The 27,698-nt window shown below is 41.0% G+C and overlaps 2 protein-coding genes across 14 annotated transcripts in view; one reads left to right on the forward strand and one right to left on the reverse strand.

Annotated features, from left to right (window-relative positions):
• WIPF3 (WAS/WASL interacting protein family member 3) overlaps positions 1–22,679 on the forward strand; it is a 38,355-nt gene extending 15,676 nt beyond the window's left edge. For 9 of the 12 annotated variants that reach the window (XM_064704555.1, XM_064704556.1, XM_064704547.1 and 6 more), the window contains 6 exons: positions 12,834–12,966; positions 13,590–13,718; positions 15,199–15,945; positions 17,507–17,653; positions 18,394–18,495; positions 19,406–22,679. In XM_064704555.1, the coding sequence (XP_064560625.1) occupies positions 12,834–12,966; positions 13,590–13,718; positions 15,199–15,945; positions 17,507–17,653; positions 18,394–18,495; positions 19,406–19,446 (1,299 nt within the window). In that variant the 3' untranslated portion in view covers positions 19,447–22,679. The other 3 variants (XM_064704558.1, XM_064704559.1, XM_064704557.1) reach the window with 3 other exon arrangements.
• A 2,236-nt stretch (positions 22,680–24,915) lies between these two features.
• Positions 24,916–27,698, reverse strand: part of SCRN1 (secernin 1) — a 37,710-nt gene continuing 34,927 nt past the window's right edge. For both annotated transcript variants that reach the window (XM_064704562.1, XM_064704561.1), the window contains exons 8-9: positions 25,466–25,625; positions 24,916–25,223 (exon numbers count right to left, since the gene is read on the reverse strand). In XM_064704562.1, coding sequence (XP_064560632.1) covers positions 25,467–25,625 — 159 coding nt within the window. In that variant the 3' untranslated portion in view covers positions 24,916–25,223; position 25,466. The remainder of the gene's footprint in view (positions 25,224–25,465; positions 25,626–27,698) is intronic.

Below are 27,698 nucleotides of genomic sequence, written 5' to 3' on the forward strand. Positions count from 1 at the left end.
GTTGTGGAGATGAAGAGGAGGAGGAGGATAAAGACAGCAAATCAAATAAGCTGTGTTTGATTCTTTTCAGCATTCAGCTTCAACTTTGGCACCAGGAGCAGTGTTTCCAATTAGCAATTCTTCTGGGCTGGTACACAACCTATACTTAGATGCTGAAATAAGTGGGCTGCATATTGTGAGCAGCTTATTGCTCACAACTGCAATTAAAGTCAACAGAAGCTACAAATGCTCTTATCCTAATAAATTTAGATCAGTAAAGTATCTAGAGACATTTTTAGACTCCTCTAACATCCACCAATTATAAATGGCTTGAGAAAGCTAAAAGGACCCCTAAAGGGTCATTATGAACAAGTTTAGGATTTTTGTTTCCGCTTCCCTTTTCTGACAACTAAACCCCACTCCCGTGGTAGGGTTTTGATACAAGAAGGCTTGTTTTCATATTGTAGTTGGATCATTCTGTTTCAAATGGATGGTGTCTGTATAAGACATGCAGAATTTTGAGTCAGCTCCATCTTGGTGACATGATACATACTAGATGTGTTTCTAGTTATTGTCTGATAGTGAAGCTTTGCTTTTAATAAGTCTTGATACTAAAAAGAGTATATGAATCAACAGAAATAATTAATAAAATAGCGTGGTAGGACATTGTTTTTTCTGCAACAGCAAAATTGCTTTTCCCTGTCAAAACTGAATGAGAGACAGGATCAGGAATCTGCCTGGTGAGTTCAGCAGAAGCACAGAGTAGGAGGCTGCTCTCCAGCTGGTGCCAAGTTACAGAGTAAAACCTTATAGTTGGGGAGTCTTCAGAAACTTGCTACAGACCCTATTTTCTTTTACTGGTAAGCCCTTTTCTAGAAATTGGCATTTGTCTTTTACAGTTGCTGGTCTGCCCAGCTGTTGTTACGGCTGCTAGATCTACAGTTGGGGATGGAAGAAGGAAAAATTTTTACAGGCGTATAGCTTTAAGGAAAACCTTCAAAGCAGATAACTTATTATTTGGCCAACAGCTGGAGAAGTTCCAAAGTAAACAGCACAGTGATTTTTATTATACTGGTATGATTAAATCAGAGTACGATTTGCGTGTCAGCAATTAAAAGTTAGGTTTTAATTTTACTATTGATATGTGGGTGAGCCACTAGTTTTCTTTTAACATAAATCACATAAATTAAAATGTCTGTGTGTAGGTGAGGTTTTAGGACCTGTAGTTTTTCATAATGCTATTGCAGGGGTACCACGGACTTGTCTTGCTTTTGTAGCTATGGATGAGCACCATACTTTCCTCTTGCTTTCACTATCAAGAGAATTTTAGCAGAAGTAGTCACCACATTGTTTTCTCTGCACATTTTCTTTGCTAATATTGTGAGCCTTGAACCCAAATAATTTTGCAGTCTTTACTTCATGGATATTCTAATCACTGTTGGCACATAACTTTTTTGTCCTGTTGACTCTTAAGGCAGAAAAAACTTCCTTCCTAGTGTTTTTTGGCCTTGTCCCTACTGTTTTCTAAGACTTTTGCACTTGCTGATATTCTGTAAGTACTTGCACTGAATTTTGTTCACAAAAGTTGTTACAAGACAATACAAAGTGATTTGGAGATGGTATTTAAGACATGCTAAGAGCCACCTGTGCCCCACAGCCAAAAAAACTACTGGCTGTTAGACCAAACCTAAAAGGAAACAAATTGCTGGATTTCTCAGGAGGGAATGGTGGGATGTCTGCTGTAGCAGATGCAGGTGGCTGAGTCAAAATGCAAATACAACTAATTAGATTAATTGACCATGTCTTCAAATGCCTACCTTCTGGGGGGTCATAGAGATGAGAGGGGTGAGTAGGCAGAATAAAACTATGCCCTGGTATATTTTCTGGTGCTGGCTTATAGAATTCGATTCTCTTTATGTTCCCTCTTCCTCTACACCTTAACAAAGCACACTTACACAGGAGGCTTTTTCTAAAGCTCTTTTAGTTTATGGGCATGCCATGTAAGGTAGGTTGTTTTAGTAGTTTTTGTTGGTGGTCATGGGGATAAGATTGGTAGTTGTGGGTTATTTTTAAAGCTTTCTGCTCACGAAAAATTTAATTTTATTCCCAGTCTATTTCTTTTACCAGTCCTGCCTTTAAGCTTGGCATATGAGGCAACCAGGTTAGTTTTGGCTTGTCATATTTTCTGGAGTGTGTGTCACCACTGAGACGATTAAAATTTTTCTCTACCTAATTTCCCAAGAAAAGGATCAAGAGAGAATTTTGCTTTGATAAACCCTGTTCACTTATTACCTGCAGTGAAGGCTGCTTACTGCTGTGTGGCCTCTGTATATATGAATTTGTAATGTTAAGATCAGTCATCACCTATTAAAATGTTAATATTGGAGGAAGTGTGGATGTGTAGCAGCCCTGCTGGGTTGTGCCTTACTCAGAGATGTTTGTTTAATGATTCATGTGTTTGTGGAGTTTAAGAAAATACTTCTGTTCTCTTTAGAATTGTTATGAATAAAGAAAATTTCTTAGCATAGAAATTAACCCCCAAAATCACAATGGATCAGATGATTAAAGCTCATAAAGTAGCACCAGGTGTTTATTTGCTGCCTTGTTGCACACTAGAAACAAGGATAGCAGAAGGAGAAAGTAAAATGCTTACTTTGGTGATAGAAATGTGAACCTTGAAACAATGGTGAATGCTAGAATAGCATGTGGATTAAGTATAATAATTACCTCATCCTTATTAAGTTAAGAATTTTAAAAAATTAAAAACAGAATGACTGTTGTAGATAAACCTGTCAGTGTTTACCAAGTTTTTTATTCTCATTTTCTACTCTGTAATAGAAAACTCAGAAAAGCAATTCCTCATGATAGAATGTTATGATAAAATCCTGATTTACACAGAAGGATTTCCGAGGTTGAGAAAAACATCACCTGATATTTTTCCTTGGGGGGGGGGATGTTTTTTCCCCTCCTTCATGCAGTTGTTAGATTGAAAACCTTGCTGAGCTGTTTCCTTCAGCTTCACAAGAATTTCAGAGAGCTACAGTGTTCATCTGAAGTTGTGTGGGAGTTGGTTTTGCTCCTCTGACATTTAGCACTACTGTTCTTTGGAAAGAGAACAAACAGCATATGTAAAACATCTTGGCTGAAGATAATGATGATTTATGGTATTTTGATTTGGTCTTACCCAATATAGTATGAGTGGATGTGCACATATGAGCACTCATATGCATAAGTTTTTGGTCATGCTTGCTAATTATTTATTGTAAAAATTAAAGTAATCTCTCAAGTTTCTATTCAGACCCCTAGACATGCAAGTGTAATACTGAAAAAACAGCATTGTGCATGGTGCCAATAGCAAAATAGTTAGGAATGTGTTTATTAAAATTTTATCTGAGGTGTAAGATCATGTGTAGTACTTTGTCATGGAGCCTAGGGAGATAGTAAAGCACAATATTTATTGCTGATAGGTAATACCTATCACCAGAGTGAGGGAAAGTGCAGGCTTGGTAATCTTGTTGCTGACTGACTGATCATACAGACTGTGCTGAGGGCTGGACAAAGCACAGCTGAAATTTTTGAGTGCTTTGTTCCCAATGAAATAAAGCATACTCATTTACAGTGTTTTAATAATATATCATATCTCACACCGTCTGCTTTCATAAAGAAGTGAGAGTCAATCATGTAAAAAAAAAAAAGCTGTATCTTTGTGTGGTTTGACTTAATTTTCAGCTGTTGGAAAATTGAGATTGCATAGCTGTGGTGTCTCAAAGTGTTGCTGCTGTAACTTTCTGTATTTCTGGTCAAAAAATACAGAAAGAGTAAGTGGGAGCTGTGAAATGTGGGAAAGATGAAAAGAAAACATAAATACTAGACTGTCATTGCTCTGTTTCATCTGGACAGGTACAGGGCATGGATTACATGTAGTTCCTAGCTGCTAATCTTCTTGAATGCTTCACTTAAGAATTCTTATGTCACTATTTTAAATCTATTTAGAGAATGTTCTGCAGGTTTCTTCATAATGTCATATGTCTGAGTGGAATGGAATGCATTTGAAGAGCATTCTTTCTCTTAGTTTTTCATCTGTATAATATACAAGGATGGAAATTGCAGAGTGGATTTACCAGCTGTAAATTATTGAGCCCAGGTACCAGAAGCAGCCTGGCTGCAGACAACTAACATGTTAATTTACCATTCTAACCACAAAGTAATAATGCCCTTAATACCCTATCTCTAGTGTATGCAGTGGCTACATATTAAATTCCATCTGTCAATTAATATTATACTTTTAGCCTTTTAATTAAAAGAGAGCTCAAAATTATAGCAGCACTTGAGTAGGACTTCTCTGAATGCCTGGAAGGTGAGAGTGCAAGAAATGCCAATTTCTCGTTGTTCTCTCTTGGGTTAACCATAATTTTGTGTGGATGCTAAAAGGAATTTTAGAATGATCAGTAGCTTCTGCACAGGTAACTGGGTATGAGAAATAGCCTAGTGTTCTTAGAGATTAAATTGTGATGTGTATAGGTTGTTACCCATTGAAGTTTTTGTTCCCACTACTCATGGTATCCCTTGTCATTCTGGGGAGTCTGCAGTGGTAGACAAGAGAGAATAAACATTGTCACCAGCTCCCGTGGCAATGTTTTCAGCCTTGTGCTGTTTGACATTTTCATTGCAATGCCAGGCGCTCAGATTTTCTTGTTTATGTAAGAGTTTTCCCTTTCTTTTCATTGATACAGAGGCTGTCATGAGACTTTGAATCACAAAATTTTAGAAATCAAAAAATGAAGTCCAAAATTAACTTCTGAAGCCAGTTTCAGGGTATGTTTGGTATTTGACTTGTGATCTTTCTGGACTGCTGGGAAACACTTTTAGAGTAGTTTAAATTTTATACTGCCTTCATTTTGGTGGCTTCTGTTACTGCATGTTTTCTTTTAGTACAAGAATAGTCAGAATTTCTATTTAAAACGTGGGTGTCACAAAGTTAAATACCTACAGAAAAGCTCAGCAGGTACAAATGATCCTACTTATTCTGTTGCATTTTTTGTATTCAGGTGCAGAAATCTAGCAACCCACACTGGAAAACCTTAAGTGCACCCTAGTGAATAACCCCCCTGCTCCATTTGAGGCAGGAGCAATTGAACCCTTTAGTATACAAGATTTTTATATTATCTGATACAGTGGTGCTAGCATAAGGGACAGAGGGTTTCTTGGGTGCAGTGGCATTGATTCCTGGTGGTATTTGAAATGAGCACTGGGAACATAGATTTAGAAGAAAGTTGCTTCTGCTATGCTGGTTTTGCGTTTGTTCCCTGCCATTGTGTGTGGTGGTTGCTTTGAGCAGGTGCAGAGCAGGCACCAGGCTCTGCTAACACTGAAAGGCCTCGCTGCTTGGGACTAAAGCCAGGACTAGGCGGTGGCTGTAGTGCCAGGAAGAGATCTGTAACAACTTTTGCACTACTTCCCTAGCTGGGAGCTGAGAAACAAGGTCGGGGTAGACTCAGCCTATCTAAGTGCACACATTGCTCAGTGACCTTTTCAACCTGGCAGGCTCAGACTACAGAACTTTGTGCTGTGGAGATTGAGATCATGGGTCATCAGTACTGAGCTGGGTGTAGGTGGAATTGTCAAGTGCTGATCCTGTCATTCTGTTGAAACAATGATTTCATAAGCTGCCAGGAAGCAATTTGGCAGGTTCCCTCATGTGGGTTCCCTCAGAAAAGTTGGCTGGAGAGTGACCCCTCGCATGGGAAGCATTTGAAGCTCAGCTTGCTAGAAAGATGAGAGAGTGCCATGTTTGCCCAGGCAGACCAGGTGCCAAGAATTAATTAGTTTTGTCCTGTGCCACACAGCAGAAACACAGAAGTGACTCTGATCTTGCAAATGACTGTGCAGGTAGAGTCTTGCACTGTGGTGAGGTCTCTCATAATTAAAAAGCTTTAAATTAGAGGTCAGTATTCTCTTGTGAACAGAACCAGAAGTGTCAGGTACCAGATCTCCCAAGCTTGTTTAGAAAAAAGCAGTTTAAAATACTTAAAATTAAAGAAGACATCTACTTTGTTGTTGAGACTTGTTAGATTTTTCCTTAAATTGGAAGGGGGGGATTATTTTGATTATTTTATTTTGTATTTGACAGTGCGTGAGTGAGACCACACCTGATGCGTGTGTAATGAAAATACAAGAAAGATGACCATATTTTTCTCTATGGTATTCCTGTTTGTGTGATGTGCTGGAAACTGAGTTTATTATTTTAATAAGCTCCTTCTTTTTGTTGCTACTGCTTTTCTTGGCACATTCCTGGTGAAGACTTTAGCTGCTGGTTTGAAAATTCTTTGTAAAAGCAATGCTCTTGCCTGCTGGGCAAACTGTTTCTGCTGCAAATGTAAAATCATTACTTCCTGGCATAATTCAAAACTAGTAATAGTGGATTGGTCTTGGAATCAAGTTCCAAATTTCTCTGGGGTTTCAGATTTAATGCTGAGCTACAATTGGATGATTTATAATCCTGTGCAATATCAAGGAAGACATGCTGGTCATCTTACACTGAGATTTCTGGTCAACTTTCCATGTTTTACTTTGTTCCAAAAGAACCTCATTCTTATAGTAAAAAGTTATGACATTGTACTTTGTTAGACTGTTCTGGCATCTTACTGGCAATATTACTTCTTTCTGTCAGTTCTGCTTTTGGAAAGGATGCAGTCTTTGAGGAGCTGAATTCGTTTAAATACCTTAGTCCTGATGGTTACAGAACTCTCATTATGGAACTCTTGTGGTCAGCAGCTTGTGGTTAAGTGGAAGGAAGCTACAGAGTAGGTTGCTTGCAAGCAGGTCTCCCCTGTTCTTGGTCCACTCTTTTTTATCATCAGTGGTCCCAGAAGGGTATTTTAACACACTCATGCCCTTTGAGGCCCCTTACTCAAGGGCTCTGCCCTTCCAGACTGCTGTGAGCACCAATCCAGTGCCTGGCCTTCCTTCAAAGGAGTAGGAGATTTATGGCTGGATGGGGACCCAGTCATCATCTCTCCCTTCATTCTCTGCTGCTTGGAAAGTCTTGTGGTGCCATATGGGTAGTAAGAACATTCATCATCCTTCCTCAGATGATTTACCAACCACAAACAAGCTGTGTTTTTCTCTCCTGTTCTCAGCTATCTCTGACATGACGCACATACTGCATTAGGCAGCCAGCTTCACCTTTTTTGTCCTCTTTCCTGAAAAAATCTGTATTTGTTTACACCAGAATTTTGGTTATTGTTAATATTGAAATAATATTTGGGGAATTTTGTTATATTTCCAGTGGTTTCTGCTCTTTCTTGATGTTTTAGACATACCTTATTTAAGGTTTAGATGTTTTAGTTGTTTCTCATTATTGACAGACATTTTCTTTGACCAGAGCTGGCACTATCACATTACTGACTACACTGCCTCCACAGCTCTTGCTTGTTTTGCCCTACCTGCTGTTTCAGATGCTGGTTTTAATTGTCCACTGTTATGTTTGTAGGCTTTTTCTCTTGCATTTTTTAGTTTGTGTTGCTGAATCATGACAGATTGGATGCCAGAGAAGGCCAGGACTGGCTCAGGAACAATTTTTTTTTCCCCCCATAAATATTTGTCTCTGTGATCAAATATCCTTTATCCTGGAGCTTTCTGCTTAGCCTTTATCTTGCTGCACTATCTTTCCCTTCCTTAAAAGCCAAACCTCAGGAGTTTCTTGCTGCAGTGGTGAAAATCACTTGCCTCAGCCTGGATCTGTGCAGGTTTGGCTGAGCATGGCAAAGAAAAATAAGAAAGCAAGGAGTGTCCTCAGTCTCTTTTTCCACTAAAATATATGCTGCTTGTGCCTTCTGCCAGTACCTGTGCTTGATCTCTGCATTGAATCTGGGGGATTTTTTTAGAGGAGGAAAAACTGGTAATGGGAGAGAAGAAGGTTAATTGCCACCAGAATCATAGAAATAATTTATATTGTCAGTAAAAGAGAGAGCTTTCCTTCTGCCCATAATAAAATTCTGATGGCAAATGTATTGATTGGTCTTAAATGTTATTGTTATATGTCTCACAAAATAATTAGGGAAAAGCTAAATATGTTTTGACTTTTTCTGTTCTAGTTTTTTATCTAGTTCAGATAAATAAATAATTTTATACAAAGGTGTCTTCCCAGTGTTTCCTGTAAAATATGACCAGGAGAAAGAATCTACTATGATGATACAATTCATTGCACATTAGAAGTGTAAATACTCGGTACTATTAAGTTCTCTGAGTAAAAGTATGTAGTGCCTTTGGATAGAATAATGCTTTATTTTATCTTACTTATTGCTCCTATCTAATTTAGAACTGGATCATTTTAGTACTGGATCATTCTTTCACATCACCTGATGGGTTTACTCTGAAGGAAAGGCCCATGACTGCCTGGCTATTGGGTTGTCCTGGAGGCTAGAGGTACATTTTTCCTGCAGCTGTCCTGTTTATGTAGATCTATATTACCTGAAGTACTTTACAAATGCATTCAAGAGCATATTTGAAATCAGAGTAAATACAAGCCATTTATGGGATAGTATGTATGAACTCTGACTGAACTACCTGTCCAGAGGCCAAAGGATTTCCCCTTTTTCTGTGTGCACAGGTACTCTTTGAAATCTGAAGATTATAATTAGTATTAATATAAACTTTTCCAAATGACTGATGTCTTCTGCATTTACATCACTTCAGTATCTGAGCACGTGTGTCTCTTAAATATTTTAAGTATCGTAGGAGCCCAGAGGGTAGGTCAATGCTCCCATCTGTCTTGCAGGATGTAAAATGACATTCTGAAGGTGATGCAAATATCACAGCAGAGTGTACCCAGAAATGGAGCTCATTGCCATGGATTTCAGTCAGTTTTCTCTAGAAAAAGTCTCTCCATTCTTAATTTGTCTGATATAACTCAATTTAGGGTATTAAGATTGTGATTATTCAGGGTCAAGCCTGGAGTGGTCCATGTATAGAAAGTGTAAAAATAGAGACTTGTTCTTCTAAACTAAGCAATCCACTTTCACAGAACTCCTAACTGGAAGTTACAAATCCCTGGCTGTGCTACTCCGCCACAGGGCACTGCACCTCACCAAGTAGCTCTGCACAGGACCTGGTGACTTGTGCTTCACAAAAACCACTTCTGCCAGAGAGGATCCAGCCTTGATCTGAAGTATTATCAAGAGATTGATAATCCACTGCTGTCTGTGGCTTGTCTGTTTGCATCTCACAGTAATTCACCAAATGCCTGTCTCTGCTGCCTGAGTCCTCCCCACCATTCCCAGTACAGGTTGTTGTGTGCAGGCAGACCACCCCTCAGACTTCAGGGCTGACAGTCAAAACAGAGTTGCCGAAATCAGAGCTGTTGCCTCCAGTGTCTTGAGCACTGCTTTGGCTCTTTCTTTTGCACCTCCAGGTTTCCACAATGTAATTTTAAAAATCTAGAGGCCAGAACTGAGCTTGGGATTCCATTTTTGCTCACACTGGTTTTTTCTGAAAGGATGAGAAATACTGGAGGAGTGTACTGTCCCTCCTTGCCATACTTGCTAATTCAGGCTTGCTTCTGGAGCCTCCTTCCAGGTCCAGGCTTGTGGGACTTGGAATGTAGGCTTTAGTTTCAGAGATATGACCATTATTTGTAATACAGCCACTTTCAGTTTTACATTTGACATTTTTATATTGTGCTTTTTTTTTCCCCTCTACTTTCCCCCCTCCACCTCACCAGTGGAGAAACATGTTTTGGTTTGTTGTTCTTTTCAAACAGCCTCAGGCTGCACTGATTTAGATCTCTCTCTATATTCATGCTGTCCTCATTCATAGTTCCACTAGTCTAAGTTACCAGCTTCAAATTCTGAAATGTTTATTTCCATCATTGAGGATTTACAGTTTGAAACATCACTCTAAAGAATATGATTTGATGGTATTTTCCTATTTACAAGTATTTTGAAGACCTGACAGATAGCCAAAACATTAGTCCTATACTTTACTGCATGTCATAGCTGAGTGTGTAATTTAGGACACTGAAGAGAAAACGTGTTGGAGTTGGGTGAGATGAAAAGGAAGTAATTGTTATGTTCAGGCTATTTACATGTGTGGTTTGTTCCATTCTATTTCTAAGTATGTACTGAACGTGACGTTCATTGTGTCTGAAATAGTAGCAGAATAACCTAGTGGTTGCTGAGGTAATGAGAACCCACCATTCCCTTACCAATTCCTGTAAATAAAGTATGGAATTTAATTTCACTCTGTGTTACCTGAGGCAGCTCTGGCATCTGATAAAACAAATGGTCTTCACATTTGTCTCCGCTTCCTTTCTGATTGTCATTGAAATACTGAGATGTTTCTCGTTTTGTAAATAAGTGAGGCTGCCCTGCAGATGGTGGAGTAGAAAGTAGCCTAAGAATTACATCTTTTGTCTTGCAGCTGTTTTCCCTCTGTGACTTAAAATGTATTTGTCTTCCTGCTGAAACACTTCTATTGCATGTGATCAGGGCTGAAGATCTGACAGCCATAAGAGTTCCTCTTTGTTTTTCTCTTGATGCAGAACTTACATGTTTGTTATCTGTGCTTGTGCTGTGCAAGCACAGCATGATTGTGAATCCAAAATTTATTTCTTCATCAAAGAAAGGAAGGTTGTCTCAAAAAACATTATGGTAAACCCAGAAATTTGCAAATGCTGGACACCAGTAGATGGTGAGATACTTACCTGGTGAAAAGATGTTTGGCAAGGATTATCACTGGCCTTGGGAGTGCGGGCAGCAAACAAAACATTCAAAGGAGCTCTGACTGCTGTGAAACCAGGCACACTACACCCCAGACCGTCTTGATTTTGTAATGGAAAAAGAGAATCCATATCAAGCCCCTCGGCAGTTAATCAATCATCCGAGTCCTCCAGGCTGGGCACGGAAGATTGAATGTCTTACGTACATGAAGAGGAAGAAGAAACAGCTGGGGCATGGGATGGAGTTATGCTTGGAGTGAGAGAATCTGCTGTAAGAGAGAGGCAGCTTGTTATGCTGCATTATGGGATGGCAGAACAATAGTCCTGCTTTTTTATGCCACAGATTTTTGTCTTGCTTGTGCTACATTGATATCAAGTTATAGGTCACTTGCTACAAGTTACCAAAAGTTGATTATTTTAACCTAATAGCTGTCTGGGTATCAAGACTTTGTATTCTAATAGCCTGCCCAGAAAAGTAGATCTGGGAGGTGAAGTGGACAGCTGGCATAATATATGGACACTTGAACCTGGAAATGAAAGACAGCTGCTAGGTCTAATTTTAAACATAGCTCTTGATCAGATCCGTCTAGATCTGCTTGTCCTGCCACAGCAAAGTCATTAGTGGGAGTAGAGAGACAAGAAGTTGAAAATACTGGTAAAGAGCTTTTGTGAGGAAGGGAATCACCCTTGTTCCAGTTATGGTATTTCCGTTTTTCACAGTAAGTACTGTCAGCTTCCAGAGAAGGGGAGTGGAAATGGTTTGTGGCTGGTACACGGTCTAACTCCGCTGACATGGGCAGCTCTTCTGGGGCCTCGTAATGGGCAGTGGGACTCCCTGTTCTGCAAGTACGAGGGCAGGCAGCGCTATTTCAAACGAGGAAAATGTAACAGAATTGGGATTTTTCCTAACATTTTAAAACTGCACATGGTTACATATCAGCAGGTTGTAATTCCGAGTTTTTACATCAGGGCTCGGGAATGCGGCGGCGTTAGCAGCGGTCTGGAGCTCCATCTAGCGGGGCAGAGCAAATCCCACTGGCTGGGTTTGGGTTTTTTAGCAAGTACAAAAATAACCACGAATAATATCGTACTGATAGGATTCTTCACTTGGGATTAACGAGTTAGACACATTATTAATTCAGCAGCTGGTTAAGTGTTTTCAAGTTTCTGTTTTGCTTTCAGAATGCCATTACCAAGCTGGGTTGGCTTTGGGGGTTTTTTCAAGTGTGACGGTATTGTTCAGCTTTATTACAGCTATGGTACTAAAATTAAGGGCTATGGAAACATTTCTGGTACTCGTTCTCTTTAGGGAGTTGTCTAATCTCTGGGAATTTTGGAAGCAAGCAGAACATTGCTCCTCTGATGTGAAGATTCTCCTCTATTAGACTGCTCTGTTAGTCACAATAGGTTTAGGAATAACAGCTTTGTTATCTGCTTTTAAAAAGTGAAACATCCAATTTTTTAAAATATATGCCTTTTTAATATATATAACGATAAACTTGAAGAAGTAAGAATAAAGAATAAATTTTGTTTGTTTTATTAAAGAACTTTAAACTACAACTTGACTTTACACTTACCAAGCTTGGTTAGGATAGAAACATTACGAAAATATAATTGTATTATTCTAAAGGCATTCTGCTTAAACTGGTGTTAATCTCCAGTACAGAGAGTCTAAATAATTAATGATCACATTCAAATACAAGTGCAGCATGCATTTATCTTTTTTTCCTAAGAAAAGTGGATAAACCAGGTATTTATTATATTTTTACATATAAAAATTTTGATGTAAAGCATTGTAAACAGCGTGATAAGAGCTGTCAGAGGCAGTTGGAGCTGGAGTTGTGGGACAGAGGCCATAAATGGCCAAATGAGGTCACATTTCATTTAAGCATGCTTCCTAATTTGCTTTCAACAGTATTAGCCTAACTAGTATTAGTTTTGTGTTTTATTTAAACTTTCAGCTTTCCTGCCTCCTGCACAACCAAATGCTGCTCCTGTTGATTTGACTCAAAGGCTTGAGAGTGACAGCTGCCAGGGAGAGCTTATTTCAAATCTTCTATCCCATGTTTGCCTGTGTATCCTTTCTAAACATGCATTTTTGTCTGTACCTCCCATCTAAAGCTCTTCTTGTCAACAGGCAAGCTCAGAGATACCAAAATTGCGAAAGGACGAGCAGAAAGCACGAAACGCGCTCTTGGCCGATATCCAGCAGGGAACTCGCCTAAGGAAAGTGACCCAAATCAACGACCGCAGTGCGCCACAGATTGAAAGTGAGCATGGGCTCCTCAACAAGGCCCTGGGGGAGCTTTGCTGAACCTTCAGGTTTGGCTATGGGTGGAGGTCAGGTGGACAGTTTCAAATGGAAGGGCAGGTTTGAAGGTCAGCAAAGGTCTGCATCATCCTAGGATCATCCATTTAGGATGCAGAGAGGGGACACTTTCTAAACGTGCATGCTGCTCTGAGATCAATGACTTTTAAGTTTCCAACTGATTATCACCTTAACAGGCATTCGTTGTTCCAAAATAAATAACGAATTATTAAATCCTTAAGAGCATTTCAATAAGATAATTAGATGGGAATTGTTGGCTCTAGCAGAAGAATTGTTCTTTATTAGATTAAAAGAACAAAAAAAAAAAACACTGAAAAATTCTGGACACGTAAATTCAGTATTAGGCTTAACACAGCTACTTCTTGGTGTCATGATTTGCATGAGGTTGAAGAGCACCAGAGGGTGCTGTGCTCCAAGGTACAGGTCAGAGAGGGACAGCAGTTCCTGTATAACAGCACAGGGAAAGTTTAGCCTTGGCTTCTATTGCCACCAGGCCGTAGCAGTCTCAGGACAAGGATGAAATGATTTTCTGATATATCCTGCATTTTTTGTTCTTTTTAACAGAACCCAAAGGAGCTAACAGAGATGGAGGTAACCCAGCTGTTAATAAAGGTGGCTCTCAGCAGCCTCTGGGAGGTTTATTTGCTGGTGGCTTTCCTGTTCTCAGACCAGCAGGCCAGAGGGACATGACAGGTAAGGGCTTCATTTGTATGAAAGCAGAGCTGGGTGGGCAGAAATTTGGGATGAAAAGTAATTTGGGATTAGCTTTACAGATTGATTTTTATTGGGGTTTTCTTGTGAATGCTTAGTTCATCCTGTGACCAGGGAGGGCTCAACTAATAATGTGATTGAAGCCACCTTTCTAGATCTCAGGTGCCTTATTTCTTAAAACATAAATAAAAAGCTATCTCCACACTTGGTAAGAAAGAGATTAAAAAGTTCTCTGTAGCTGGCGTTTTTACATTATTTTAATGAAAGCTTTTAATTGTGTCTTGAATACAGTATTGAAATCTGAGCTTATCAATTTCAGAACAAATGGCAAAGTCATATTCCTTCCCTCCACTAGTGTATATTTCTATGGTATTACAGTCCTGTGTATGACTTTAAAGCTTCATGTTTAAGATTTTTGCCCTCTGGATTTTACAGAGTATAGCTTTGATCCAACAAGATAATTTACTGATCCAAAAAATAAAGGTATTGTTGCTTCACAATGACAGGAGGAAGGCACATGGGTAGCCCCAGTGCTGCTTTCACCTCAAGAAGTGCCAGTATCAATGAGAAATTACTTTTATAGTCACAGTAATGACCTCTGGCACTGCTGAGCAGCTGGTGCCGGCTCAGGAGCACAGAGCAAAGTAGATTTTTGTAGAGAAAGACAGAACTTGGCTCTTTCTGAAGGTTTTTTGCTCCCAAAAGGCAAGCCAAAGATGCACAGCACTGTGTGTGGTGGGGCTTTTGACATAGCTTCAGTGGCAGTAACTACTTTGAGTTGTTCTTAAAACTGTGGCCATGCCTATCAGACTATGTGAGTGTCGAATGAGATGCCTTTTTTGACATCTTGCTTTGTGATAAATCCTTGACATTTACTCGAGAAAAGACATTTTTTAAGTTCAAGAGTCTTCAGGCATTTGCTGTGAAAAAGGAAATACCAGAACCTGTGCCTTCCGGAAAGCCTTTAAGGCATTGCTTTTAAAAACTTGGCTTTTATCCGTGGAGCTGAGGTTTCTGTAACATTTGCGTGAATTTTTTGATCCTAAGCAAGTACTTAACTTGAAGGATGCCAGTTGATGTGTGTCAGACTGCTCGTGTACTTTCCACCGGGAGTCTCAATACCCAGCAGGCTGTACCAGGCAAGATGAGGCTGGTGTGAAGGGCCCCAGGCTCTGCAGAAAAGTTCCTTCTCCTGAAACTGTTTCATTCTGCAGAAGCTGAGGAGCAGGGAGGGGAGCAAGGTCTCCCAGCCGGTCGTCATATAACGAAGCAGAATCCCTGGTGCCCACTGGAATGCATCACCTCCTAAGTCTCATTGCAGCGTGGGCAGCCGGGGTGAATGAGTTTGATCCCTCCGGGTATCCACTGGGGAGGGGAAGATGAAGAGCTTGCCTTTATCGCTGTTCGGTCTGAGGAGTGGGAGCGCAATCCCAGTGTGTAACATGTGATACCTGGTTTCCAGCAGGGAAGCTCTCCGGAGGCCGAGCAGCATCGCCCAGACCCTCCGCACCGCTGAGCAGCGGCGCTGCCAAAGCGAGCAGCGCCCCATCGCAGCCGGCCGAGGTTCCAAGGGCAGCTGTCCCACCGGAGCCTGCCGGCACTTCCCGAGCCGCAGCGGGAGCGGGTCCCGGGCGGCCCAGCCTGCCCGCGCCCCCTCCGCCGCCTCCCGCTTCCAGCAAGCCTTCCCTCACCTTCCCTCCTCCTCCCCCTGTGCCCCCTCCGGCCGATCGCCCCGCCAAGGGGGTGACCCCCGGCCCCGCGCCCCCGGCCCCGCTCCCTCCCCCTCAGGCTGACAAACCCGCCAAGCCTCAAGCAGGCGCTCCGCACCCGCCCCCGCCGCCCCCTCCTCCTCCTCCCCCGCTGCCCCCCGTGCCCCCCTGCGGGCTGCCGGCCAGGGCCGCCGAGGCCTCTGCGGCCGCCGCCGCTCCGACCGAGGGAAGGGACTGTCCCCCTCCCGCGCCGCCTCCCCCGCCGCCTCCTCCGCCGCCACACGCGCACCCCCCGCCCGCGAACAGGCTCTCCTTTCCCCCGTCCCCGGCCTTCAGCGGTGCCGACGTGCCCCCTCCGCTGCCCCCCAAGTCTCCCCACCTGCTGTCACAGTTCCATAAGCCGAGCAACATCCAGTCGCTGCCGCTGCCACCCACGCCCGGCCCCCCTCAGCCCGCAGCCGTGGGGGAGATCAGGAAGAAGAGACCCGGGCGAGGCGCAGGTGAGAGAGGCACCTCCGAAGGAAGGAGGCTTTTCCCTCCCTTCGGCTAGCGGGGAAAATCACAGAATGATTTGGGTTGGAACAGGACCTTGAGATGACTTAGTTCTTTCAAGGCTGCCTTCCAACCCAAACCGTTCTATTGCACTGGTGACTGGAGAGCAAGGAGGGGCGGGGATGAAGAGCACACAGGGGAGGAATACCCGTAGGTTGCACGGCTCATGATGAACGCCCAAAACACTCGGCTTTTTGAGATGCCAGGCACTTCTTAGCACTGGGCACAAATGCCTTATCGTTTAAGCGGCCACTCTTGGAAGTGACATGCTGATCACTGGGCTGCGTCTTGCTTTTGTGGCAATGGGTTGTACCTGACAGGCTCAGCTGGGGAAACAGACTACATAACACAACACGGTGTGTGCCAGGTCAGCAGCTGCTCATGTGCCAGCCTGCCTAGGATACCAATCTGCAGCTGTACCCATGCAGGAGCAGTATTGGCAACAGCTAGGAAACACCAGAGAACATAATGAAACAGAGATGGGGCAGCTACTAGGTGAGCAAAAGCAAATCTGGCTGCAGCCCTCTGCTGTTCCTCAAAGGGAAGCAGCCAGTGCCTCCTGCGATCAAGGTAGTTGGGCCAGAGGTTTCTCCAACTACTTGGGAAGCAGGGTATTATCCAGTATGATAGAGGGAAATTATGTTAGACTCCTCTAATGTAATGAAAATAATAAAAAAGATGAGCATGAGCCTAGATCTGTGTGGGTTTGAGAAATGGAGACAGCTACTTAACAGGGAACATCTGAAAGAGAATGTTCTGTACCCTGTATTTTAGCAGCCAGATGTCAGGAGAAAGATTACAGGTTCCCTTTGAGAGCCAGGGGAAAGGCCGTGTAAGTACAGCAGGTCAGGTGCCTTGTGGTGCTGCTTAATGCTGCTCAGAACTCTCTGATGAACTCTTGCTATGTTGAGATGCCCATTTCTCATGTTAGTTCAATTTGTGTTTTCCATAAAATTACTCTGCCTGTCCCTGGTTATGTAGGAGGATAAGCAGTTTTGAGAGGCTACTGACTTGGAGGCCTTGGGCTTCCTTCCTGTCACACAACTCCTGCGTTCTTCCAGATGTAAACTTTGATGGCCCTTGCAACTCCTCAGTGAAATGCACAAGACTAATGATAATTCCATTGCATTTCCTGCCAAAGCATCAAGAAATTTTCTTTTAGACATACCACCTAGTGTGGTTGTTTTGTTGATTTCCTTTGCTTAAAGAGACTGCGTCTTCTTGTGAAAGTGGAAGGATAATCTTCCCTTCCAGACTGGGACAAAACCACACTTCAGAATGTCACACTTTTCCTTAGAACTGGAAATGGAAAGCCCCAGCCAATTCCAGTAGCGACTTGAATTCAATACTTAATGCAACAATTCTGTGGTCAGGCTTGGCAAACAACATCTATGGGTATGTTAGCTCCAAATACTGCATTTTTTCTACGCCCCCTCCACTTTTTTGTAGTTTACTGTTGGGTTAAGTCATGATGATGCTTATGTGCTGGTCTCCTGGTTTTTTTTAAAGGAACCGGTGCTGGGAAGCTGGTCACACCTCCACAGCCACCTGCAAGATCCCCAACAACTGAACTTACAAGCAAGTCTGGAGTCTCAGCCTGGGCTACAGCTCATGACCCCTACACACCACTTAAAAATGGAAATATGCACATCATTGGTAATATTATTAAATTAAATCTCTTGGTCTTAGTTAATAATTTTAGTACAAAAGCCTGTGTGTGTCTCAGACCTCAAAAACTCACTCAAGACTTTGTCCTAGCAATAACAGGGTAGTATAACAGAAACATTTTTGTACAATCTTATACAATTATAGAAAATTAAGGCTTTTTCAAAGAAGATTTGAATTCAGTCAGTAGAAAGGAAAGCACGCACTACCTGCAAAGTTACTTAAAAATATGAAGAGTTCCGATAGTGTGCATATCATACTAACTTACCATTCTTCAAACCAGATCATGGACATTTAGAAGTTTCACTCCTATAGGGCAAAGACCAGTAAGAATTATTTTAAGAATTATTTTTGTGATCTGATGAATTGGCCATTCATTCTTGTTTACAACTACATGTCTTAAACTACCAATGAATACCGCTATTACCATAATACTGTAATCAATGCAGAAAACTGGAACAGCAGACTTAACTTCAATTTTAATAGCAGGCAGTGATTGCAATTAAGGCAAAAAACTGGGGCGGCTCACAGAAGTACTCATCAAGATGGTTTATGCAGAATGAGCCACTATCAGTTCCAGGAGAAAATAAGCCAGTATTTTTAATAGAAAGTACTTGTGGCAACATAGATGGGTTTGGGGGTTTTCTTTGGGTGTTTTTGTTTTCTTGTTGTTGTTGTTGTTTTGTTTCTCTCCAGCATCAGCTAATGTTTATTTCCCTGAAACTTCCCAGATGACTTTGAATCAAAATTTACTTTCCATTCTGTGGAAGATTTCCCCCCACCTGATGAATTCAAACCATTTCAGAAAACATATCCCAGCAAGATACCCAGAGGTAAGTGTGTAAACATGGAAAGATCTGATCATTATCAAAAGGTTTAAAAATGGGGATGCAAAATAAAGAACTGAACCAGCATTAGCATAGCTGGACTGCTGGCATTGGCACAGAGAAGAATGAGATTTTTCACAGTGGCAACAGGGACTAAAGATACAATGAAAAGCACTTAGTTACTTTAGAGTCTTAGGTAAAAACAAATGATGTGGCTGGACATGTAGCCTGTGTTTTCAGATAGGTAAATTTGTAAAACCTGTGATATTAAAAACAGTCATGTTGGAAAAACAGATTTGGGTAGCTACTGAGTTTGATTTTTTTTTTGTTTCACTAACTTGTGAAATCACTGAGAAAGATTACTTGATCCATGTCTTCCATTATGTATTGTGACTTGAATCCTATGCATGGTGTTTTACACACCTGAATAACAGAGACTTAGTACCTGAACTTTGTCAGGAAGTGATAAATGGCTGAACCTTGCTTTATTTTTTTTCCTCCTTTCTTAACTTAGCAACTTAGAATCAGGTCACTGTTGTAAGAACAGTTCAGCTATCCAGTTTTGAAAATGGGTAGTTTAAAGTGACAGAAGATCTCATGCCCATATTCTGCTTTTCTATAAAACCCAATTTTCTGTATTATTTAGATCTCCAACTTTAATTAACCTTTTTTTTTTTTTGTTTCCATGCTAAGGTACTTAGCATGACTTTTCATAGCAGCCTCAGTCAGGCTAAATGCTAAATTGTCTGCTGTATATTCTGACTTTTTACTGAAGAGCTGCAGAGCACAAGCAATATGTGTGTGTATGTATGTAAACATACATATGTATATACCAGGGGTAGCAGATAAATGCAGCATCCCTGCTATGTAACTGCATCCAAAATCCCTGTTTAAAATCTGTCCTATCTATTTACAGATCCCTCTAAAAATCCTCCATTAAGAACACACGTGAGATAAGAAGAGTCTTCTGATGTTCTCTGGACTAGTATTAAAAAAGAAGATCAAGATAATATATAAGACAGAAGGGGTCCCTGTTGCAGTGATATATTGTACTTGAGTCACAAGTACTGCAATATTAACATTTCTATAAACTGTAAAACAATATAAATTATACCTTTTGAACTGGCCTACGTACTACAGGAATGTTAGTACAGGCTTTTAAATTACTGTATATAGGTGAATATTTTTTAAGCAAAGCAGCATAAAATTTAAATTCTTTGTAGTGTTGAAACAATTGTCATTCTTATTGTGCTGACAGTGTTACCTCAGAATGTTTTGTGCTACGTGCCTGTAGTTCTTTTTTCCCCTTCCATCATAATTTTTGGAAATTCTCCAGTTATTCTTTAGACATTTTTTTCAATGAACTGTTAAACTAATATGCTATCTTTAGTCTGTTTTTATGTTTCCTCACTTCTTTCATTCTGCCTGGCCTCAGATTGCAGCAGGATGTCACTTTCATGAAGGGATGGGCCCACAACCCTTTTCTCATGAAGCATGAAGAGGAGATGCCAAGGAGCTGTGGCTGCTAATGAGCCTACCTCCTAATGATTACGTATCCTTATAGGATAGTGTCTGAAGAAGCCCAGCTGGGTAGGGTGGTCATGGACTTGACAAAGATGACAGAACCTTTCCAAAGTAGAGGAAAAGGAAGTTGCTCTATTGTAAGCAAGAAATGGAAATGGTGTGTGTGAATACACGTGCTGTGATGAGTGTATGTAAGGGCACATGTCCTGTCTTTTCCTGCTGGCAAAGTGGGGATTTACCTTTTCTGTGATAGATTGCCTTTACCCAGCAATTCCAAAGCCTTTGGATGAGGGGTCCAAAACCTACATTTTAGAGCTACTACTGTTCACAGTGAAGGTTCATTGTCTGAAACACACCACGTGGAACACTCAGTCCCCAAAGTGGTTCTCGTCTCAAATAGAGTTGGTTGGGAAAAGTAACAGTCTAGCAGCAGACAAGACTGGAACTACTGCTTTTAATATTCAGACCTTGGCTAAGGTGTTTGGATCACAGATGTTCAAATCTGGTCCTAAGATGTCTGTTTCTAGCATTTATTACCCTTATTCTTGTGCCTTGGGAGGAGTGGTGCCAGGGAGGTGTCAGGGAAGTGATTCTTCCCCTCTGCTCAGCACTAGTGAGGCCACACCTGGTGTGTGGCCACATGTGCTGTGTCCGAATTCTGGGCTCCCCAGTGCAAAGAAGACATGGCCATGCTGCAGAGAGAGTCCTACAAAGGTGATGAAGGGGCTGGGAGCATCTCTCCTATGAGGAAAGGCTGAGAGAGCTGGGACTGATCAACCTAGAAAAGAGAAGGCTCAGAGGGGATCTCTCCAATGAATATAAGTATTTGAAGGGAGGGTATAAAGATGGAGCCAGACTCTTTTCTCTGATGTCCAGTGACAGAACCAGAGGAAATGGGCAGCCGCAACACAGGAGGTGCAGAACATCAGACAGCACTTTTTGACTGTGCAAGTGAGTAAGCTTTGGTACAGGTTGCCCACAGACCTTGTAGAATCTCATGCCTTAAAGATAATCAAAAGCCATCTGGACTTTGTCCTCGGCAGCTGGCAGTAGGAGACTGTTTGGCCAGGGGTGTTGGACCAGATGACCTGTAGCCATCCCTTTCAATCCTAACCACCCTTTGATTCCCCTTTTTACAGCTTTTCTGGGTTCCTAGACCTGGGTTACAACAACCTAAGGCACCGCTGGGAGCAGAGTGGCTGGAAATCTGCCTGACACTGAAGGACTGGGGTGTGCTGGCTGACAGTGGCTAAACAGAGGCCAGTGTGTGCTCAGGTAGTCAAGAAGGCCAACAACATGCTGGCTTGAGGACGTTCAGAGGGGCCCTCATTGCTCTCTGTAACCCAAAAGGATACTGTACCAATGTAGGGGTCAGTCACTTCTCTCAAGTAAAAAGGTACTGGACAAGAAGAAATGCCCTCAAGCTGTGCCAGGGGAGGTTTAGATTTGATATTTGGAAAAACATCTTCGCCAGGAAGGTGGTCAGGCATTGGAGGCTTCTCAGGGAAGTGGTGGAAGTCACCATTTAATACCTACAGGTATTTAAAATACTTGTAGATATGGCACTCAGGTGATGCCTCAGGTTTTAGCTTTTACATTTTTCAGATTCTGTACCACTTTAGTGTGTAATTCTGAGCTTCATATTAGGGAATAGTAAGGTCTCTTCACAGAATAGGTAGACAAAGGACCCTTGGTTCTGGGGACCAAGGGCAAATGATCCAAATTTCAGGCCCAAGAGTATAAACAACAGTGGAAGGAAGAGAGAAAACCAAGAAGGATGGGACTTCATAATCTAAAGCTATAATTAACTCCAATATGCTAATGGACCAGAACTTATAAAAGTGAGAGACCGCATGACTGGTCATCTATTTTGTGACCATTTTGGGTTCATCTTGGGTGTACTTCCCAAGGTGTAGTCATTGAGGCCTTCTAATAATACCTGCTTTATTCTTTAACTCTGTCTAGTCTCTGTTCTAGGTCAGCCTTCACAAGGCATCACAGAGACATGGTTTAGTGGTGGACTTGGCAGTGCTGGGTTAACAGCTGGATTAGATGATCTCAAGAGTTGTTTTCCAGTATAAATGATTCCATGATTCACCAGTCTGAAAAAGAATACTACTGTTCCAGGGTGAGTCTGGTGCTAACAGCCAGGCTATTACAGTTAGGCATTAATTTATATGATTGCCATCAATTCCCCTCAGTTAGAGGTGTAATAATGTTATAGGTCATTGATGATCTTTCCCCATGGTATTGCCTTTGAACAAAACTTTTAGGAAAAGACAGGTAACTGCATCTTGACATCCCTGCTTTTCTCTTTGTTGTTACAGCAGCTCAGTTATGCTGTAACTATTCCCACACACACATTCATGGTGTGAGAGGGTGTAGGGGTAAGAAGCTCTTCACCCATAGGACTCCAAGAAATCAACATTAATCTGTTTTTAGCCTATTGTGATTACTTGCTGTACATCAGGTGAAAAGAAAAAAAAGTGGTGATGCTTTGACCAATAGTGTCACTTACTGTAGTTACTTGATAAATATGCATGAATGTAGTAACAAACAGGGGTCTACATCTACATTGCTTCTCAAACAACTGGAAAAGTTGAATACTGTTTTAAAAATTATTTTGTTACAGTATTATTAAAAGTGGCATATTGTTGGCTCTCCTTTACTCTGGAATTTTTGTACTTCTCTCTAGTAAGTACCTTCCTAAGGATTTTAAAACTAATTCTAGACTACCTGCCAGCAGATACATAAAGTAGAAGAAAATTTTACTCCATTTTTTATTATGGTTTGGGTATTTTAGAAATAAACAGCATCTTTCAAGGATGAAATGAGAAATCCTGTGCCTATTTGCTAGCATTTCTGAAATGTTTCCATATATTTGTCATTCAGGATCCATTGAAGCATCTGGAGATACAGAGGATCACACTGGCTGTCACCCTGAGACAGCTGATCCCACAAGTCCCACTGTGTCCTTCCACTGAGACACACCTCTGTTCAAGACCACTGCAAATACTAAGACCATGCAGTTGCTCTGGTTTCTAGTGACTGCACCCAACCATGTTGCTGTACCACAGCTGGTTTTGGTTTTTAAATGCACTATACAACTAAAGCAAAATCAACATACTATTAGAAAATTACTACCTGGATCACTGTGCTCAAAACAATTTATTCATTCTGTCATGTAAGCAGTTCCACATAAGGACATAAACGCCCATGAGATAATTGCAAGTGTTGCTTTCTTCTTTCTTAAGAAACAGGCAAATAAGATACATGTTTTTAACAGGAACACTCACTTCTTTCATCTTGCCTCCCTCCGAGTTCTCAAAGATTAGATCCAAGTCTTGCAAAATAACTGTGAGAAGTAGTACATCCTAATTTTTGTCCTCTCACTGGAGCAATCATTTTATTCCTGTTCCCTGATTGTGCAGAAATACCCAGCTACTCCTATCAAGAGATGTGATTTCATGGGAAATCCATTTACTTCAGTTATGGGCAGCTGGAAAAAGCACATTTCTCTTTCAGTAGGCTTCATCCCCCCCAATTCTTTCTGAAATCAAGTGTGCTTCTTGCAGTCAGCCCCTCCTCTGGTTGCCACACAGAGCAGCTAAATTTCAGGGATCTTACTTGAATATTTCCTTCTCCTATTGTCTACACTTTAAAATACTTAGACACAGGAGTTTCTCCTAGGATAGACAGCATGGGAGGGTTTCATTGTGAATGGGAGATTATTAGGTAGGCCTTAAGAAAAAAATATATTCTTCCTTGTTTTCTGTAAGTGAAAAGGCCCCATATTTTCTTGTCCAATTGCCATTTGTCATATAAGGCAATACCAAAGTAATGAGTCTGAATGGAACAATTTCATTTTAAAAATCCTGAGAATGCAGTGTGCCAATATGGCAATGACTTATTTCCCTGATGCACAACTTTTACAGTTTCAACTTGAGGTGTGTTTCTGCTTTCTAAGGAGTTTTACTTCCTCAATACAGAAGCCCGTGGTTCTTCACCATCCATTTTCTCAAACAGTGAAGGATTTTAACTCCATATGTTAACTTCCACTTACTAAAGACATGGACGTCCTCTTTCAACCCTCATGTATGAAAAAAACCCACCATCCATCTTCACTGGACACAGTGTTTACTGGTGTAATTCTCAGTGTTTGCCCTACCTCACTTCCACAAGAAGAAAACACAATGAGAAGCAGGTCTGCCTGTAGGACTGTGGAGGAAGGGAAGCATGCTGCAGCACTGCACCTAATGTAAGGAAGCATGGGACAGCCATTTCTAAGCCTAACCAGCTGGATTGCCACACCCACCAGCAACTCACTGGTACTTAATGGATTCATCAGCCATGTGGCTCACAGCAGAGATTACTAGGAACTGTTCAGCAGTACAAAGGCAGAAAGATGGAGAATAGCCAGGTACTTATCAATGTCCAGCATCTATTCCTTTAAAAGATTCCAAATCTGTAGCTTGTATATAAATCTGACACGTTATTAATTGCATCTTAAAAGCCAATATGTGTAGATCTCTGCAGATCCAGGCTGGCTCTGCACTTCAGGACTCAGTTCTGGAGCAGCAGTCAGGTGCACTACAAACACAAGCTGGCTGAGGGCGAGGGCAGAACTTAACCTGGGGACTGAATTCTGGTAATTTGTACAGGCATAATGTCAGGTGCTGAGTTACTGCAACCAGATGTGGCCATATGAGGCCAGCACAACAAGGTCAAGAGCCAGGACTTACCTTCCTGCCTGTCTCAAACTGTGATTTTTAACTCTACCATTTCAACTCTGTATGAACTGGCAAGAAGAGAAAAATGCAAGCCAGCTTTGCTGCAAGCCCAGTCCTGAGCAACAGAGGGAAAACCAGATTGCTTTCAATGACAATATGGCAATTAGCCTGATGAAGTTAAATCTTTACTTTAATTGGTTGCCCAACATACATGTTTTAACATTCTGTACTAAATTAGCCAGCATGCACACAGTAATTGGACCAGTCAGTGACTTTCTCCTTTCACTATATACATACACAAACAGGAACACCACAAGATTGGACGAAGGAAAGCAATTTGTTAACCGGATACAGCTAGCAAGTAACATTTTTTCCTCTAGAAATGTTTTTTCCTGCAAAATCACAAGTGTGAAGACTTTCTTTCAAGGCTTGAAGAGCATTGCAGTCTTCCAGTGAAAAGGCTAACAATAGCCACTGTAGCTGAAATGAGATAAAATTTGTTGAAAATCCATGCCAAGCAAGAGTGAAATTGAAAAAAAAAAAAATCACCTGCAATGCAGCATAGGGAAAAGGGACTTTGGAGACAAGCTGAGCAGGTACAAAGATGGGTTTGAAACCAATTCTTAACATCCTCAGCTTAGTGAAAAGAGGAGGAGGTTCAGAATCAGATCCAACATTTCACATTCACTGGTAGAGTAGTACCTAAAGAATTGTTTGCTTACTTTATTTGAAGAACTTTAGTTCTGTGTCAACACAGTCATAGAAAAGATCCACTACTTCAGCTGGATCCAGAATCTCTGTACGAGAAAGGATATCTTCCATTGCTTCTAAACCTTGTTTTTCAAGGTCTAACATAATCCTCATCAGTTTCTGGCCTTTATCCTAAAGGCATGAAATAACCAAACTCAGTTAACCAGCAAACAGGCTCATTAAAGCATTTTACTCTCTTTGTAACAGAAATAATTTCAAATATTTTTAAAAAGAAAAAGCCTTTTTAAGTACAAACTACTTCTGTTATTAGTTATTTTGGATGGCCAAAGGCTTAAAGGAACAGTCCTGGACATTTTGTGCATTAAGAAAAATAATCAAAAAGGAGTTGATAAGTTTAAAGCAAAAAAGGAAGAGGGTGAAAGATGGATAGAGGAAAATTATACAAGGCTTGTACATATAAAAGAGGTAAAGCAAGTTCTTAAGCTTGTAATCCTACTAACAGAACTATGTGAGAAGACTGGAAGCCCTAAGAATTGAACAGATTGTGGTATTTGCATGTGCATCTCTCAAGTCAACACCTGCAAGATGATGAATAGATCTGAAATGATGTGTCATGTAACAGTATTAAGACTGTAGATCCCAGGGAGGTCTTGTGTGCCATTCTGATTTACTGCTCTTTGTGTTTCTAGAAAATTTACTCCTGGAAAAGGTGTAATTTCATTTTATCCAGATGTTATTTAAACTCTTGTTTTTTCTTATTTTCTTTTTTATTTAATGGAGAAGTGCTGCTTGTTTTGCTTGCAGCTTTCAAAACTGAGTTTCAGGGTAAACCAAAGTCATTTAGAATGAGTGGTGGTTCTGAGTTTTTTGGGATTTTTCTTAGAATTTTGTCCAGAAAGAGCAGGTCATCTCACCTAAGGTTTAGGCTTTTGGATGAGCAGCTTTTATAACATGAAACCTGAGCAGAAACTGCATTTTCTTTTCTACCACAACTATTGGTGTCACATTGTGGGGACTTTATCAGGCAAGAGTCCACAAGATGCTAAGATGCCTCTTCCAGGTCTTCCCTAAGTCATCTTGCACAATAATACGAGAGCCAGCTGCACATTAAAACAATGTCACCAGAGGCCACAGATTTTAAAGTACACCATTCCAAGAAATTAATAATCTAGCCAAACTGCATTTAAATAATGTTTGTACTAGCAAAGGTTATCATAGCTTCCTTTATCAATAGTGGGTAGGTCTGAATGTTGTTATGATAGCAACACTCTGACCCATGCAAATACACACAGAGGAAAACTGTAGAAAAGCCAATCCTCTGTGGGACTTCAATCCAACTATGTGAGGGTCTTCCACAAATTGCCTGAATACCCATAAAAGCTTGACAGGTGTGCCTTGGTCATCTTTCCCTCTGTTTCACTTCCCTAAAACCACTTATCCAGTTTACTGCTGTAGTTGTAATTGCAAATGTTGAGAAGTTGTTGAGCTACCTGCACAATGACGTCAAAAGTTCTATCTCAATCATCTGGAAAAGCAATACAGAATAATCCCCTTCCTGACTTTACTTATTCCAAAATTAATTGCCTAAGAGATCTTCAACACTAAGGTTTTACCATGGAAGGTTTTCAGCTCTCAGGTTTTCAGTCCCATGTACTGCATGGCACTGCAAAGTGTCCTTTCTTCTCATATAGCATTTTCAGTTAAAAATTAACAGAAATGCATTGAATTGCAAAACACAAGACTTGCAAAACTGTCATGTCCAAATTTTTCCTTCAAGAAAAATACCTTTCCAAACTATGTCGTTCTTAATCCAGCATATGATTTAAATCACGACACTCCTGCCCTCTTCCTAGCACATAATCCTGATATAATGTTGCATGAGCATCCAGTGCTCTAATCACTAAAAAGACTCTATGCACAGTGGGGATTGAACAAGATAATCAGCTTAACAGTTTGACTTTTCATTTTGTAGAAGTAATGGAACAGAGCTATACTCTCAGGACAACAAAAACTAGGCAGAACAGTTTGTCCTTCAGAGGGCATCATTATTCAAGCTAAACTCTCAAGGATTCTAAGAATATTCAGAGAATGTTTTTCACTGAGTGACTGTGAACTAAGTTATGGAGTTGGCAATCTACACTGACTTCTATTCAAATTACATACCTATAATCTCAGTTGTCCTTCAATTTTAGAAGCCTTCTCCATAGTCTCAAGTCAAATGTAATGCTCTCTTGAAAGTCTGTG

This window comes from Zonotrichia leucophrys, chromosome 2, assembly GCF_028769735.1.
Source record: "Zonotrichia leucophrys gambelii isolate GWCS_2022_RI chromosome 2, RI_Zleu_2.0, whole genome shotgun sequence".
Classification (NCBI taxonomy): Eukaryota; Metazoa; Chordata; class Aves; order Passeriformes; family Passerellidae; genus Zonotrichia; species Zonotrichia leucophrys.